General features: G+C 36.4%; 2 protein-coding genes across 2 annotated transcripts; one reads left to right on the forward strand and one right to left on the reverse strand.

The window, feature by feature from the left end:
- Positions 1–1,267: 1,267 nt before the first annotated feature.
- On the forward strand, positions 1,268–3,250 carry LOC145102959 (uncharacterized). Its single transcript, XM_079040486.1, has 2 exons — positions 1,268–1,425; positions 1,546–3,250. Exons 1-2 carry the CDS (start codon positions 1,362–1,364, stop codon positions 3,132–3,134), a joined length of 1,653 nt encoding a protein of 550 aa, XP_078896612.1. The 5' UTR covers positions 1,268–1,361; the 3' UTR covers positions 3,135–3,250.
- On the reverse strand, positions 3,237–4,098 carry LOC145102960 (uncharacterized). The gene is made up of 2 exons (XM_079040487.1): positions 3,676–4,098; positions 3,237–3,578 (listed from the first exon to the last, which is right to left on the reverse strand). Exons 1-2 carry the CDS (start codon positions 4,092–4,094, stop codon positions 3,347–3,349), a joined length of 651 nt encoding a protein of 216 aa, XP_078896613.1. The 5' UTR covers positions 4,095–4,098; the 3' UTR covers positions 3,237–3,346.
- Positions 4,099–14,456: the final 10,358 nt, after the last annotated feature.

The raw sequence follows: 14,456 nt of genomic DNA on the forward strand, positions 1-14,456 counted from the left end.
TGTTGACATATTTTAAAACTCATATATTCTCAAGAACTTAAGAGATGGATATGCACTCACCGATTAATTATGGGATCAATCATTGTTTCTATTTTGTTCTGGCCTTACTGTTTAGGCAAAGATTATGTTTTAAAATTACGTTTTGCTAAACTTGTATTGTTTTGTACTCCTCAAGCACGAATTATGTAAACACTACTTTAAGTAATAATTATATACTTAACTTTATGATTTTTGTATTGCTCATTGTATGATGTAACTATGATCCAACGCTATGTCGCACAACCTGACGTTTTTGTCGCTAGCCGGAGATCTGACATAACACTTATTTTTTTATCATGTATTCAGGTTGAAGGTCTTTGGAATATCATTAACGGATTAGTTTTTGGACTTTTAGAAGACATTGTAGTCTTAACTGTTATAATTATTCTAATCTTGGATTTGTTTACTCAAACTATTGTTAGTTACACGATCATATGACTTGTTCAACATTAAGATAACGAATCTGACGCTTTGGGATCTAAATATATGGTAATTTATTTTTCCGTATATAATGTTCTTTTTCCTAAAATAAATTAAACGTTTATTATATCAATGACAAATTCAACTAGCATAGATGATGAGTGTTTCATAGTCCAACTAACAGGACCCTAAAATTGGATTTCATTATTTTTTGATAAAAAAATAAAAATTATTTTTAACATTTTGTTGGTACCAATCGTATATACAATGATTTTATCAACTTAAAAATATCAAAATAAAAAAGTTAAGAAGTTCGGTTTAACTTAAAAATTAAAGCGGCGATCGTCTTTGTTTGATATCGTCTTCGTCAACGGAAGTCAATTGGTTTGGTGTTGGATACTTATAATCGTCTTGTTGGAAAATTTTACTATTAGTTATCAATGATTCATCTACAATATGATCGTAATCTTTGTTTCCTTTCAATCAGTGGGTGTTGTGTGAATTGATTTGATACTACTTTTTATAAAAGAAAAAATAGATAAACTTCAAAACAGTAAAATATGATATTGTAGTAACATTATTGAGCCCATTAATTCTATCAAAATAATTATTGGGCCTTGGTTGTTGGGTTTGGGTTCATTTAAATTAGTATTAAAATATAGATTATCCATTATGTTACAGAGGCTCCACTGATTCGAGATTGTGGTCAAGAATAGGCTACTTTCTAGTTTTTTCATTTACACCCCTCCAACGGTCAAAAAAGAATCTTATTTCAAAATCTATAATCTTTATAAACATCGCCTAACAAAAATAACGGTCATATTTTCATCCCCCTCTTCCCCTCTTACTCTGTCTCAATTCGATCGATCAGTTCTTAACAACAATCAAAGTTCTTGAAAATTATGGATAGTTTCACTTCATCAAACTCCATTAAACCTTCTTCAGTTACTGATCCTTCATTCAGTTGTAAGTTCTCTTTCTATATCTTCCTTATGATTTGTATAAATGTAATCGTATTGATTTTGACCTAAATTCTGTTAGTTTAATTTGAATTTGATTTATGATATCTGGAAAATTGAAATCTAGATGCAGGAGGAAACAACGAGAATGAACTGAGCCCAGAAATGGCTTCAAGGTTAAAGAAACAATCGCCTACCAAGAATTTCATGAGTCACACCATTTGCACAACTAACAAAGCTACTGTTCTTAAAAAGAAAATCTTGGGTGAAAGGAACGAAACCCTAGATGTTAATGAACAACCAAGTCTCCAAAGATCCTCTAGTTTCGAGTCAAAATCTGTGAAATCCCCTGTTGTTGTTGATCATGTCCAGAAGCCTTATGACCCTGTTAATAATTACCTTTCACCGAGGCCTAAGTTCTTACGTTATAACCCTAATCGACGTAGGATGATATCTGTTCTTCATGGAAACGAAGAAAGTGTCAGAAGTAGTAATTCTTTTGAAGCTCCTGGAATGGAATTAGGGGCAGATTCGTATGGGTTTGTTGATTCTTGTTCTCAAAAAGAAGAACAAACCCTGGATTTGATTAACAACGAAGGTGAATGTGAAGAAGAAGAAGACGAAGGTGAAAGCCAAGAAGAAGAAGATGATGAAGAAGAAGAAGAAGAAGAGATTGAGTTTGGGGACGATGAAAGATTCTGGAATTTGAAAGGCTTTTTGAAGTTTATCGCTGTTGTGATTACTGTAATCTATACTACCCAAGCTATATGTTCAATGGATTCTCCAACCCCTTTTCATACAGTAGAAACTTGGAGTAATGTTTATGGAGTTTCAGGTTTAAACTTTTCTCAAGTTGGAAGTTGTTCGTTAATGGAAACGGAATTAGTGGTAGGAAGATTGAAGGAAGTAGATATGGTTGGCGTTCATGACGATGAAGAAGAAACCTCTGATTCGTTGCAAGAATTAGGAGCTGATATTGATCTAGAAAATGATGAAGCAGATGTCATTCATGGTGAAATGTGGAAAGAAGATGAAGATCTTGATGAAAACGACGAAATTGCAGAAGAAATGGTGGCGATTTATGATGTAGAGGGTGAAAGAGAAGTTGATGATGATGATCAGACGTTGGTAGCAACAGATTCCGATGAAAACGAAGAAATTGCAGAACAAGAAATGGAGGAGATTAATGATGCAGAAATAGAAACTGAAACTATCCAATCGGAAAGTTTTGATCTAAATCTTGCAGGTGTAATCGGGTTTTTCGTGTTAATTACATCATCTTTCGGTGTCATGTATTCAAGACGGATGAAATCCTCACCTCCGGTAACACCAACTGTCGCCGGAGCAACTCACGAAGCTGAAAAGGAAGAAATTAGGGTTCTTGAACAAGAAGACCACGAAGAAGAAGAAGCACCATTGATGAAATCCACATCTTTACAGAAAGATGTTTCTGAAGAACATAGTCACATTCATCCACCATCTGTCGAGTTGCTAGGCGAGTTTGTGTTCGGAGAAAGCAATTCTTTGATCCAATCCACCATTTTTTCCGGCGAAACAAAAGCCTCTCACATCGAGAACTCAACCGGAGATTCTGTTGTTTACAACGAGAAAACCATCAAGAAACAGAGGCGCAAAATAGAACCGACCACCGTGGTTACACCATCTCCGATGAGAAGATCAAGCAGATTACAAAATCGGTCCATCAAATCTCCATGAAAACATCAATCTCTGCTGTTTTTGTGTAATAACTTCGATGATCAATTCATCATTATCTCTTAGATTTGTGTAATAACTTTTTTTTTCTCTGAATCTAATGAATTTAACTTTTTTAATTTGCTCTTTTTAATTGAAGTAATTAAGAAGCAAAAAGCCTTATATTTACAGAAAAAAACATCGATTAGCCTAAAACAGACATGGAAAAGCCACAATCACTCATCGATTTTCTTCTTCATGCTGCTACTTCCAAACTTTTTCTTCAAATAACCTCTCGATTTTCTCTTTGAGATGATCGGTTTAGGAAGTGTGTGAGATCTGTAGCTCTTCTTCATCTTCTTCTTCTTCATTTTGTGTTCTTTCTTAGGAAGATCTTCAACGCTCGTTACCCTCGCTAGAGATGAAAATGAGTCTGATTTTCCATGATAAAACTTCGATAGACCTCGTCTGCAGCAAATTCAACCATTTCAGTATACAGATGACAGATCGTAACCTAAATTCAATCAAATTTGGGGGAAAAATTACGCAAATTAACGGAACTTACTTGATAGGTAACTGAGACATTAGGTCTGATAGATCATACAAGGAAGATCTACTGGAATTCGCGGAAGAAGAAGACGCATCATCTGTTGTATCAGATGAAGAAGATGAAGAACAACACGTTATGGACGACGATGATCCATCTGAGATTGTTGAACAAGCTTCTTCATTTGAAGAACATGGATGTTTATGTTCATGTTTATACTTGTCTGCTTCTTCTTCCATTACATCCCATTTTTGTTTCAGATGATGATCTTTGTTATAGTTTTGATTTTTTCCTTCACCCATTTCGATTAGATTTTGATGATGAAGGAATGAAAATGGAAGTTGGTTTTTGTTAATGGAATTATGGGGTATGAAAAACAAAGAAACAGAGAAATTGAGTGTTTGTGAAACACAGATCAAAGATAGGGTTGGAACCATTCTTGGGGAGCATATAAATATGGATTTGATAAAGAGCAAAAAAAGCGTGGACACGTGGCAAGCAATCGTTGGCACATGGGAACAGCATTAGTGTCTTACCAAGTCTAGCTATACTTTCCTGAGCTTATCATTAAGATATGGATGAATCTAATTTAGCCAAATTATTATCTTTTATCTTTATCCGCTTTTTATTTTAATTTAGAAAACAAAAATAGCTAAAATTAATCAGTATTTTTTAAAAATGTTAATCTAAAATTTAAAAAACTCTCTATATAACCATCAATTTTGCAATGTCAATTATTAATATCTAAGTTTTAAAATGATATTGTTTCAAAATAAAAAAGTTTAATAGTACGAAATTTAAAACTAATAATGTAACCAATTTTATTTTTGTGAAAATCATAATTTTTTATTAATAAAACAGTTTTTTTTGAAGGTTTTTTAAATGGTAAAGATTTTAAAAAATTACTTTTTTAGAAAATGAAACTTTATATTGTTAGAACAAAATTTTGGATAAAGATAGAAAAAAAGATGTATTAAACCCTTTTCACATTGCTAAAGCCCTTTGCAATGTCCTTGTGAATAGATGGTTATTGGAAGAATTTTTTTAAATTATTGATAAATTTTGAAATATTTTTTAAAAGACAGATACATTTATTAGTCTCCTTAATCCTGAATGTATATTCTCATTTTATTATTCCGTAGAATTGAGAATTATTACAATTTTTTGGAGATATTGCATTCGTAATGGCTTTTTTTAGAGCTAGAGGGTGAATTAAGTTTTAGTTTTTGTATGTTCAATTTGAAGTTTTAGATGTGTGATACATTACCAAAAATATTAAAGAAGGAAATAAATAAATGTACGAAATAGTTTGAGAATTGTTGAATATATTTATTTGGGTTGTTTGATGGTTTGACCAAACACACAGATCCACGTTCGTAAAGCGGATAAGCTCTGACGGATATTGGATAGGGATGATAACTATCATCCACGTCCCTACTCTATGTTTTTCTTCGTATGGTCCCAATTTAGTACTTTTCTTTTTTAATTAAAATTTGTAAAATATAATAGACAAAATTACTTAAATGGTCCATATGACTTTTTAGATTTGCCATTTTTGTCCATATAATTTTTATATTATATTCACAATTCATGTGGTTTTAATTTTTTATATGGTTGATTTGATTCATATAAAAAACTTTTCTATCATTTTTATTTTATCTTTTTTATATAATATTAAGATTTATAAACATTAAATTATAAACCCTTAAAAACCTAAGCGACCACCACCGGTAACCTTAACCTATTGTACTCATACCCTCTTTCCCAAGACCATTTCAACCTTGCCTTATTGACTCCGATGAAATGAGATGATATGGACGAGGAACTCATAAACCATGAATTTTGTTGTGAAGAAACAGTGTCGGAGAGAGAGAGAGAGAGAGAGAGAGAGAGAGAGAGAGAGAGAGATGCTAAACCAAATTATCACAAGAAGGAACCATAGAAGGAAGACCGGGCATGGGGAGAGACATCTCGTTTGGTAGTTATGGTTGTTGAAACTCCTTAACGGAGGAATCATCATTGGATAAAGTGAAATAGGATAACATCATCAAGTCAAACTGGTGGTGATTGGCAACATCTGGTTTCTTTTGCGTTTTTTAATAATGTTTCTTGTGAGAAAAGTAAGAGAGCTTTTGGAGTTGATAGAATGTCTGAATAGGGTTTCTTATACTTAATGTGGTGAGATTTAGAGGGAAGGCTTGCTTAACTCTATCTGTTGACGACGATATATGGCGGGTATGAAAGGAATGGGAGGGAGATGGAGAAGGGTGTCGTCGAAGATGGAGAATTTCGATAATTTTCCAATTGGTAGGGTGATGAAGATGAACATAAGTAAACTAGGTTAGGGTAAATTGATTAGGGATGCACCTTGTAAAGCTGAAAAACCAGAAGGACCAACCACACAAGAAATTGAAACCATATAGACCATCTATGTAACCAAAAAAAGTTACGGATGCAACTTGTAAATCTAAAAAACAACAAGAACATTTATGTAATTTTTTTAAAATGCTAATACTAAATTCTTATAATAGAAATATCGATATATTTAAATAAATATTGAAGTATAATTACTATAAAATATCTTTTTATTAAAATCATCCATGTTTAAGAATTTCTTAACGTCAATCACTATGACATTTTACAGGAAGTTAACGTCATGAGGTAACAATACATATACTTGTCAAAGTTGAATGATTTTAGTAAAATATTTTGATTCATGATGACAAAGTTTACTATTTCATTATAGATGTTAGATTTTTTTTTAAAAAAATTATTATAACAGATCATATTGGTCGACATAGAAAAAGTTATGAAACTTGAGTGCTTTTGTGGAACATTTTGATTCAAAGTTGTTAAACTACAAAAAAAATCAAAATAAAGTAGCTTTAATGTATATTGTCTTGCAATAAATGATGTTTAGATGATATATCACATAATAAGTGGTTTTAGGTGTGAATTGATAATCTTTGGTGGATACAACCGGCCCAACCCGGTATGCTTCGGACCCCGCCCAGTATTCATAAGATGCAAGCATATAAGCAAGAGTCACACAGACAACAAGCATATAATGACACCTACTGTCCTACAGTACAGTGAGAGAATTCACCTTGCAAAGCAGCTCAAAAGTCAAAACGTCCTCAAAATCCCATAACAGGTGCTAAACGCCACCTAAATAAACACACAAAGCAAGACTAACCCATATTAGGTCAAAATGAGGGTTTATGACCTAAATCTCATGTATGGATTGAAAACCCAACCAAACTCCAGATCTAAGGCACATACTTCACCAAATGCCCCAGAGATTCATAAAGTTGCAAACTTTAAGAGATCTCACCATCCCAACCTACAAGAACAAGAAGTTTATGGGACAAAACTCAAGATCTAGCAACCTACCATGATAAAAATCGAGTCTTGGACACTTATAAATGTCCAAAAGAGTGTTAAGGTGAGAATGGAGACTTGCTTCCTTGATCTTTGTTTCCTTTTTCCTCGTTCTTCCTTCTTTAGTGTAACATCCGGAATTTCAGGTATTATATTTATTCTTTTTATTTTGAGTTTTGTGGAAGAACTCGGCGAGTTGGTGCGTAGACTCACCGAGTAGAGACGCGATTTCTCACCCGGATTAATGACCGGACTCGACGAGTTGCATTGATGGACTCGGCGAGTTTGCGCTGTTTAATGAAACCCTAATTTCTCGGGTTTGGGGCCTATTTAAAGGGCCTTATGGCCGTCATTTGTGCTCACCAGTCCCCAGAGCGAAACCCTAGTGAGCTTGAGCGTTTGGAGTGAGAGAAGGAGCCATTGTTGACCTTGGAGGTGTTGTCTAGCAAGGGAAAGGAAGCTATAGCCAAGGGGAAGCAAGAGGATCAACTTCCTGAAGATCTGAGGTCCAGAACATCACGTTTGAGGTACTATTTTCGAACCATCTTCTGTTAAGGTGATGTTCATGTTGATTTAGGGCTTATTGAGCCCTTTTGTGGCTAGATATAGTGCTCCCTTGGTCCCTTAAGCGAGTTAGGTTCTGGATCTGGACCCTTGGAGGTCCAGAGTGTCCCTTTGTCCAAGCTTTTTATGAATCCATGGAGGTTTTGGTTTGGGATCTTTATGCTTGAAGTCAAAACACCATTTATGAGTCATTAGGTGTGTTATGAGCGCCAAGACATGAACTTTACGTGATAAATAAGCTTGGAAGGACTGGATCTATGAGTTAGTGGAACAGATCTGACCTCAGAAGGTCGTTTGGGGTTGTGCATGGAATGCACTCGCCGAGTCCATTGCCAGACTCGACGAATTGGTGCGGGTTGTTCAGTGATTTCGAACTAGGGGTTGAGTAACCGAGTCGGGTGAGTGACTCGGTGAGTCGGAAGGGACTCAGAGGAATCGGGTCCCCGTAGAGACTCAGCGAGTCCACGCCAGAATCGGCGAGTTGAGTTGACCGTTGACCATTGACCAAAGTTGACCGATGTTGACTTGATAGGGTTAGTCAACCTTAGTTGGAAAAGTGTTAATTAGAGATGTATTTGTGTTATAGGAGGACTATAGCTCGGGAGATCGAGCACTAGTGATTTTAGGGATTTACGAGTTACCGGGATACGCGAGGTGAGTCTTCTCACTATACTTTACCTTGAGTAGGTAATCAGAGTTATGTGACAGAGTATTTGTATGCTATATGTATGTTATGTGTTGTACTGCATTATTTCTATGTGATTTATGTTGTGCATGTTTATAGAGTTGGAACCGGAAGGTTCACAGAGTTAGAACCAGAGGGTTCACAAAGTAGGGTCCACGGACCCACAGAGTTATAGCCTCGAGTGGCTAATATGTGCTATGTGTGGTATTTTGGGGAACTCACTAATCTTTGTGCTTACAGTGTTTGGTGTTATTTGTTTCAGGTACTAGTGAGGATCGCGGGAAGGCGCCGGCCTGATCAGTACACACACGGGATTTTTATGTTATGAGATCTTGGGATTTTTATATGCTACTAATTTGAGTTTCAAACAATGATGTTTTTATGAATATTGAATGAATTGTGTTTTGTATAAAATGCGAAAAATTGTTTTGAAATTTACGGTGTTACATTTAGCTTCAAGGAACACCAAAACTAGCTCAGTAATGGAGGAAAATGATTAGGGTTTTCTTTAGGGATTAAGGGGGTTGATGGAGGTTTAGGAGGAGCAAACGCTAGCTTCCTCATTCCTTTAAATATGGAGCAAACCTGGAAAAATAGGGTTTTCACGTTAGCCGTCCACCACGCCATGGCCAATACTGCCATGCTGTGGTGGCTTAAATAAAACATGCGGACCCTTCTCACCTCGCTACGTCGTGGTGGTGTCTCCACCACGTCGTAGGAATCCTCAAAATGATAATGTAATTACGAATAAATTACCTCAAGATCTGGGCATTACAACTCTCCCCCCACTTGAATTAGACTTCGTCCTCGAAGTCCGCCACCTTAAACAACTCGAGGTAATGCTCTCTCATCTCTTCCTCTGACTCCCACATCCATTCTAAACCCTTACGGTGCTGCAACTGCACCTTCATGAGATCTACAACCTTGTTTCGCTGAGTCTTCGTCCTCATATTAAGGATCGTCACTGGTGTCTTTATATAATTCAGGTGTTCATCCACCTGAATGTCCTCCAATGGAACCACTGCGGAATCATCAACCAAACAATTTCGTATCTGAGAGACATGAAAAGTACTATGAATCTGAATGAATTCCTCAGGTAGATCCTAACGATACGTAACCCTTCCTAACCTGGCTAAAACCATGAAAGGACCAATATACATGGGGACCAGCTTGCCCCGCTTCCTGAATCGGATGACACATTTCCAAGGTGACACCTTGAGGAGTACCATGTCCCCAACTTGGAACTGTAAGTCTAACCGGTGTCTATCTACATAACTCTTCTATCAGTTATGTGTTGTCTAAAGTCTACTGCGGACCCGCTGGATCAATCCTGTCATCTTGAGTACCACCTCCGTACTCCCTAAAACCCACTGACCGACTTCGCCCCAACATACCAGGGTCCTGCAGTTCCTCCCGTAGATCATTTCAAAATGAGGTCAATCAATACTAGCATGATAAATGTTGTTCCATGAAAATTCTGCCAAAGGAAGTTACATACCCCAACACCTACCAAATCCAGCACACAAGCCCGCAACATATCTTCCAATGTCTGGATACTCCACTTACTCTGACCATTCGTCTATAGATGGAAAGTCGTGCTGAAATGCAGAAAAGTATGCAAATCCTCATGAAATCTCCTCCAAAATCTTGAAGTAAACCGAACATCCCTTTCAGAAATCACAAAAACTGGCACCCAATGTCGTGCCATGACCTCCTCAAATGTATATGTCAACAATTTCTCAGCCAAAATACTCTCTTGGATTGGAATAAAATGTGTGCTCTTGGTCAAGCGATCCACGATGACCCATATCGAATCCATTCCACACGCCGTCCGAGGAAACTTTGAAGGTTTTTATCGATCAGATACACTTCATGTATAAAGAACAAAACTACACTAATCTAAGCAAACAAAGAACAAAAATTAAATAACACAAGGAGTTCTCAAAATTGTTCTTTCACCAAGAAAGGGCTTGTTTGCACCAAGAATACGGTTTATCACAAAGATAGTCACTAAGACGAATTCAACTTTAGGGTTTACCCTAATGTTGATTATATACTAATCTATACAAATATATCCCTTGATTGAAGGGATTGCATCTAATATTTACTAATAACTGATCCTCATCACAAGGATATCGTTTATGCTATCTATTCTACAGTTATCTATATCATTAGCTAATATACAAGAGAATACATAGAATTACTATACTAAGTGTTGAAACTTATGGACTTGATACGTTGGCGTTAGGGGTGATGTAGATGCTGATGCTGACAGATAGTATGTAGAGTGCTTGACTCATTAGATCATAAGGTGTAACCTTACAATCTTCCCTATATGATGATGTCAAAACTAATCTTCTTCTTCAAATTCATCAGAAGAACCATTGTAGAACTGTCAGCTTATTTCAAGATCTAAGGCTTAAACCATCTGAATTCATCGATTTAAAGTTCATCCAGTCTTCTACTAAACTCCAGAGATATCAGTACATGATATCCTCTTTCCTGTTCAAAGTGACTAAGTCCTTCCAAGCAAATATGAAAAAAAAAATTAGTGGGAGCAGAAGGAAGATCATCAGTGCGTGGAAAGCACTTGTGATTTTGACTGTCAAGATAGAAAATGCCATGCTTTGGTTCTCGAATAAACATGTACACCCTTGATCGTGAAATATCGATTGCTTGTTGAACCCTATGAATTATGTGCTGAACTAGTTCAACACCCATTGGTATTTCATTGTTGATGTACTAAGTGCCATAAGGAAGAAGAAACTTGGTATTCTTGGACTGTCTGGGAGCACCTGTTCTTTTGGAGGAGGATGGTCTAGATAGACCAGTTGATGACACAAGGTTCAACCTCTTGAATTTGTTGAGAAGTTGCTGAATTTCCAACTTCACTTCCTATTCATGAATACCCTTGTGTTAGTTAATAATTTAATGAATTTGCATCTACTCGCTATATCCAAATTTGACTAGCTTATGAGCAAATACAGCCTCAGTGTACTCAAATCTAGTCTTCTTCTTGACCAAGTGAAGCTTTAATGACTCGTTCCTTGGTTTGGTGCATCTCACTTTGATAATGAGATACGGATTTGCTTTATGAGTCAGAACATCTCCAAACTTCTTTTTGTTAATCTGATCATTCAGCTCTAAAATCCTGTGTTGTTTATCCACACAGTTATTGACAATCTGAATTTTCTTGGCTTGATCATTCGTGATTTGAACATCAGCACTTTCATCAGCGGAAGAAAGATCTTGAGCAAGTTTGGCAGACAGACATTCACCTTTTTTGGCTTCTTTCTTTTTTAATAGCAACATTATTCTCTATCATGATCTCTCTTACTTCATCAACAATTAAACTCCATATTTTAGCCAACTCATTTAGATAAACAAAAAATGAGCTTGCTTTTCGTGGAAAGGGGAGGTACTGAAGGATCACCAACAATAGAACTTCCAACTTCAACGTCATGGACTCCCTCTAAGGATGAAACTTTCCTTTTTTTTCGAGGATTGAGCTCCTCTTGAGGATTGAGATGATCAGAGTCAATGTCACTATTAATTCTTTGAGGAATATCCCCTTCAAAGTATAAATCAAGGTAAATAACATTTAAAGGAGTAGCAGGAATAACAACTTGTGGAATGAAACCTAGATCAAGAAACCCTTCATAGTCACCAGTCTTTGATTGATCACCAGTGTTTGGAATGGGCTGATCATGAGTTGTTGCATCAGTGTCTGGAATGTCAGTAACAACAACTTCATTTTGAACAACTTGAACTCTTTCAGTTTCAAGCATTTTGGGCTAAGATGGAGTTGGCGTAATCACCACCATTTTGCATTTGTTGATTAGGACTCCCTTTATTATTTTCCCCTTTTTTGGCAACATCATATTTGGAAGGAGAGCCAGGAGGTGGTGAAAGAGTGCGAGGAGGAGGATGAGATGGCGGAGGAGGTGATGATGAAGGTGGAGGTGGAGGAGGATTATCACCCGAAGAGTTTGGTGGGGTGTCATCAACAACCATATCATCAGCATCATCATCAACCAGGGCCATAAATCACTTTATATTAGCCACATCCCTTTTTACTTTAGTCAAACTCTTTCCCAGTGATTGAGTTATCTACACTATTAGAGAGAGTTGGGAAAGCACAACAGTTTAAAAGTTAGAGTTGGATTCTTCCTGATCATCCTGATGCAAAGCAACAGTCTTGATAGGAGTTGGCATAGGCGAAATAGTCTCAACTTGAGGAGGGGGTGACGCTGGTCTTGGAGAGACCTCATATTGGATTAGTAGCTCAATAGTAACCACTAAAGGTGGGGTTGATCCATGTTGTGCAACATCACCTGTAGATGGAGTGGATGAAGAAGTGGATGAGAATCAAATGTGCTTATTCATCCTTGGAGGAGAGTCCATTACCTGAACAGAGTCTTCTACATTGGTGACAGGTTTATCTACTTCAATCTCAACGTCTTCCTCTTCATAGGCCTCTTCATCATTAAAGTCTTCTTCATCATTATTAGTGTCTTCTTCTTCATCAGCCCCTTCTTTATTACCAACGTTTTCATCATCATCATGATCATCCTCATCATTCTCTTCTTTAGAGTCAGAGGATTCAACCACATAGGGTTTTTCAATACATTTTTGCATCTTCTCAGTAATAAGCATGTCACCTTCAGGTGGAGCGGCATTAATAATATTTGAGAAGAGGGCATGAATTAGAATAATAATCCCCTGACTTTCGACATAGCCTTCCTCACGTGATAAGAAACCAACGGGGATAGGGAACATATACAAGCTTTTTGTTCCCAATGATGCAATCAATCATCTGATCAAGAAAAATTTGAGCAAAATCTAGTATTTTGTTGTACACAATAGAAAACAAAATCCTTTGCTTAAAGATATTCACTTGATCAAAACTCCCAATCTTGTGTGCAAGACATTTGCCAATAACACCTGTTAAATACTTCCTTCCTACATTAAAACAATGACAAAGATTGTTTTTGTATGGATCACGAGTGATGCCCTGAAGTTTGAAATTATACCCTAATTTTTCACGAACGGACTTGAAACTTTCTTCCGATGGAGTTTCAGAGTAATTTTTAAATCGAGGAAGACGAAGAGCAGTTCGAAAAGCTTCCACATCCATAGTAACCATATATTGGCCATGTCTAGTTGTTTCAGTAATGGTTTGAGCATCAAAATCAACAGAGCATGAATAGTAGAAATGACATACTTTTTTAGGGTAGAATGGGTATGGGAAGTCGCAGAACGCATATCTAAGAGGACAAATCTTGACATAGTCGACAAAATATTTGATTCCTGAGTTGGTGAAATGCTTTGGGATGTCATCAGAGAACGCCACATTGGTTGCTTGAATGATGATGGGAGAGTCAGGGGCATGAGGACCTTTGACGACATTAGCATTGAGGGAAAACTCGTACAAAGGCTTTGACATGGTGAAAGCTTGAGGAAGATGATTGTTGAATGAGCCTTTTTCAAAAGAGAGAGGAGATACCCATTTACTTGAATAGCTTGTAAAGCTGACCTAGGAATGAGTATTCCCAATTTATACCAAAATTTTTCTTTCCTTTTACGTAATCATGATTGAAGAGATAGCCTCCATAAAAATCTCGTATCCCAAGATATTGATAGATCTTTTAATCGTCATCCAAAAATTTACCGTTGAGATAAGAATGATACACCAGTGAGAGATAGCATCAACGAAAATGGTCATCAGCAAAAGCAGTCAGTGTAAATGAATTGCATCTTGTAATTTAGTAAGTTTGTGATGTCTCCTAATAATGTCAGCTTAAACTATCATTCACTGACATAGTATTGCGATATTTCATTAGCATGTGGTTTCATATGTTGATTCATTAATCACTTTTATTAGAAGAAAAGGGGAAGATTGGGTAGGTATGCATAATATATCATGGAAAATGATATACCCATCGACACATATTTTTCGAATTCTCATCAACATATGGTATTATATGATGAATCATGAAATTTTAAAGAAGAATATATGGAGAGAATGGATTGATGCGTGTGATAAGCTGTGGTGTTTTAGTTTGACCACCGGTATAGATTTTTCAAGGTCTCATCGGCATATGGTATATTACCCTGAATCATAAAGCTTTAAAGAAGAATATAAGGGCAAGAATGGATTGTTTCAGTC

This window comes from Lactuca serriola, chromosome 4 (genome assembly GCF_051521515.1).
Source record: "Lactuca serriola cultivar US96UC23 chromosome 4, Lser_US96UC23_V15, whole genome shotgun sequence".
NCBI classification, from domain to species: Eukaryota; Viridiplantae; Streptophyta; class Magnoliopsida; order Asterales; family Asteraceae; genus Lactuca; species Lactuca serriola.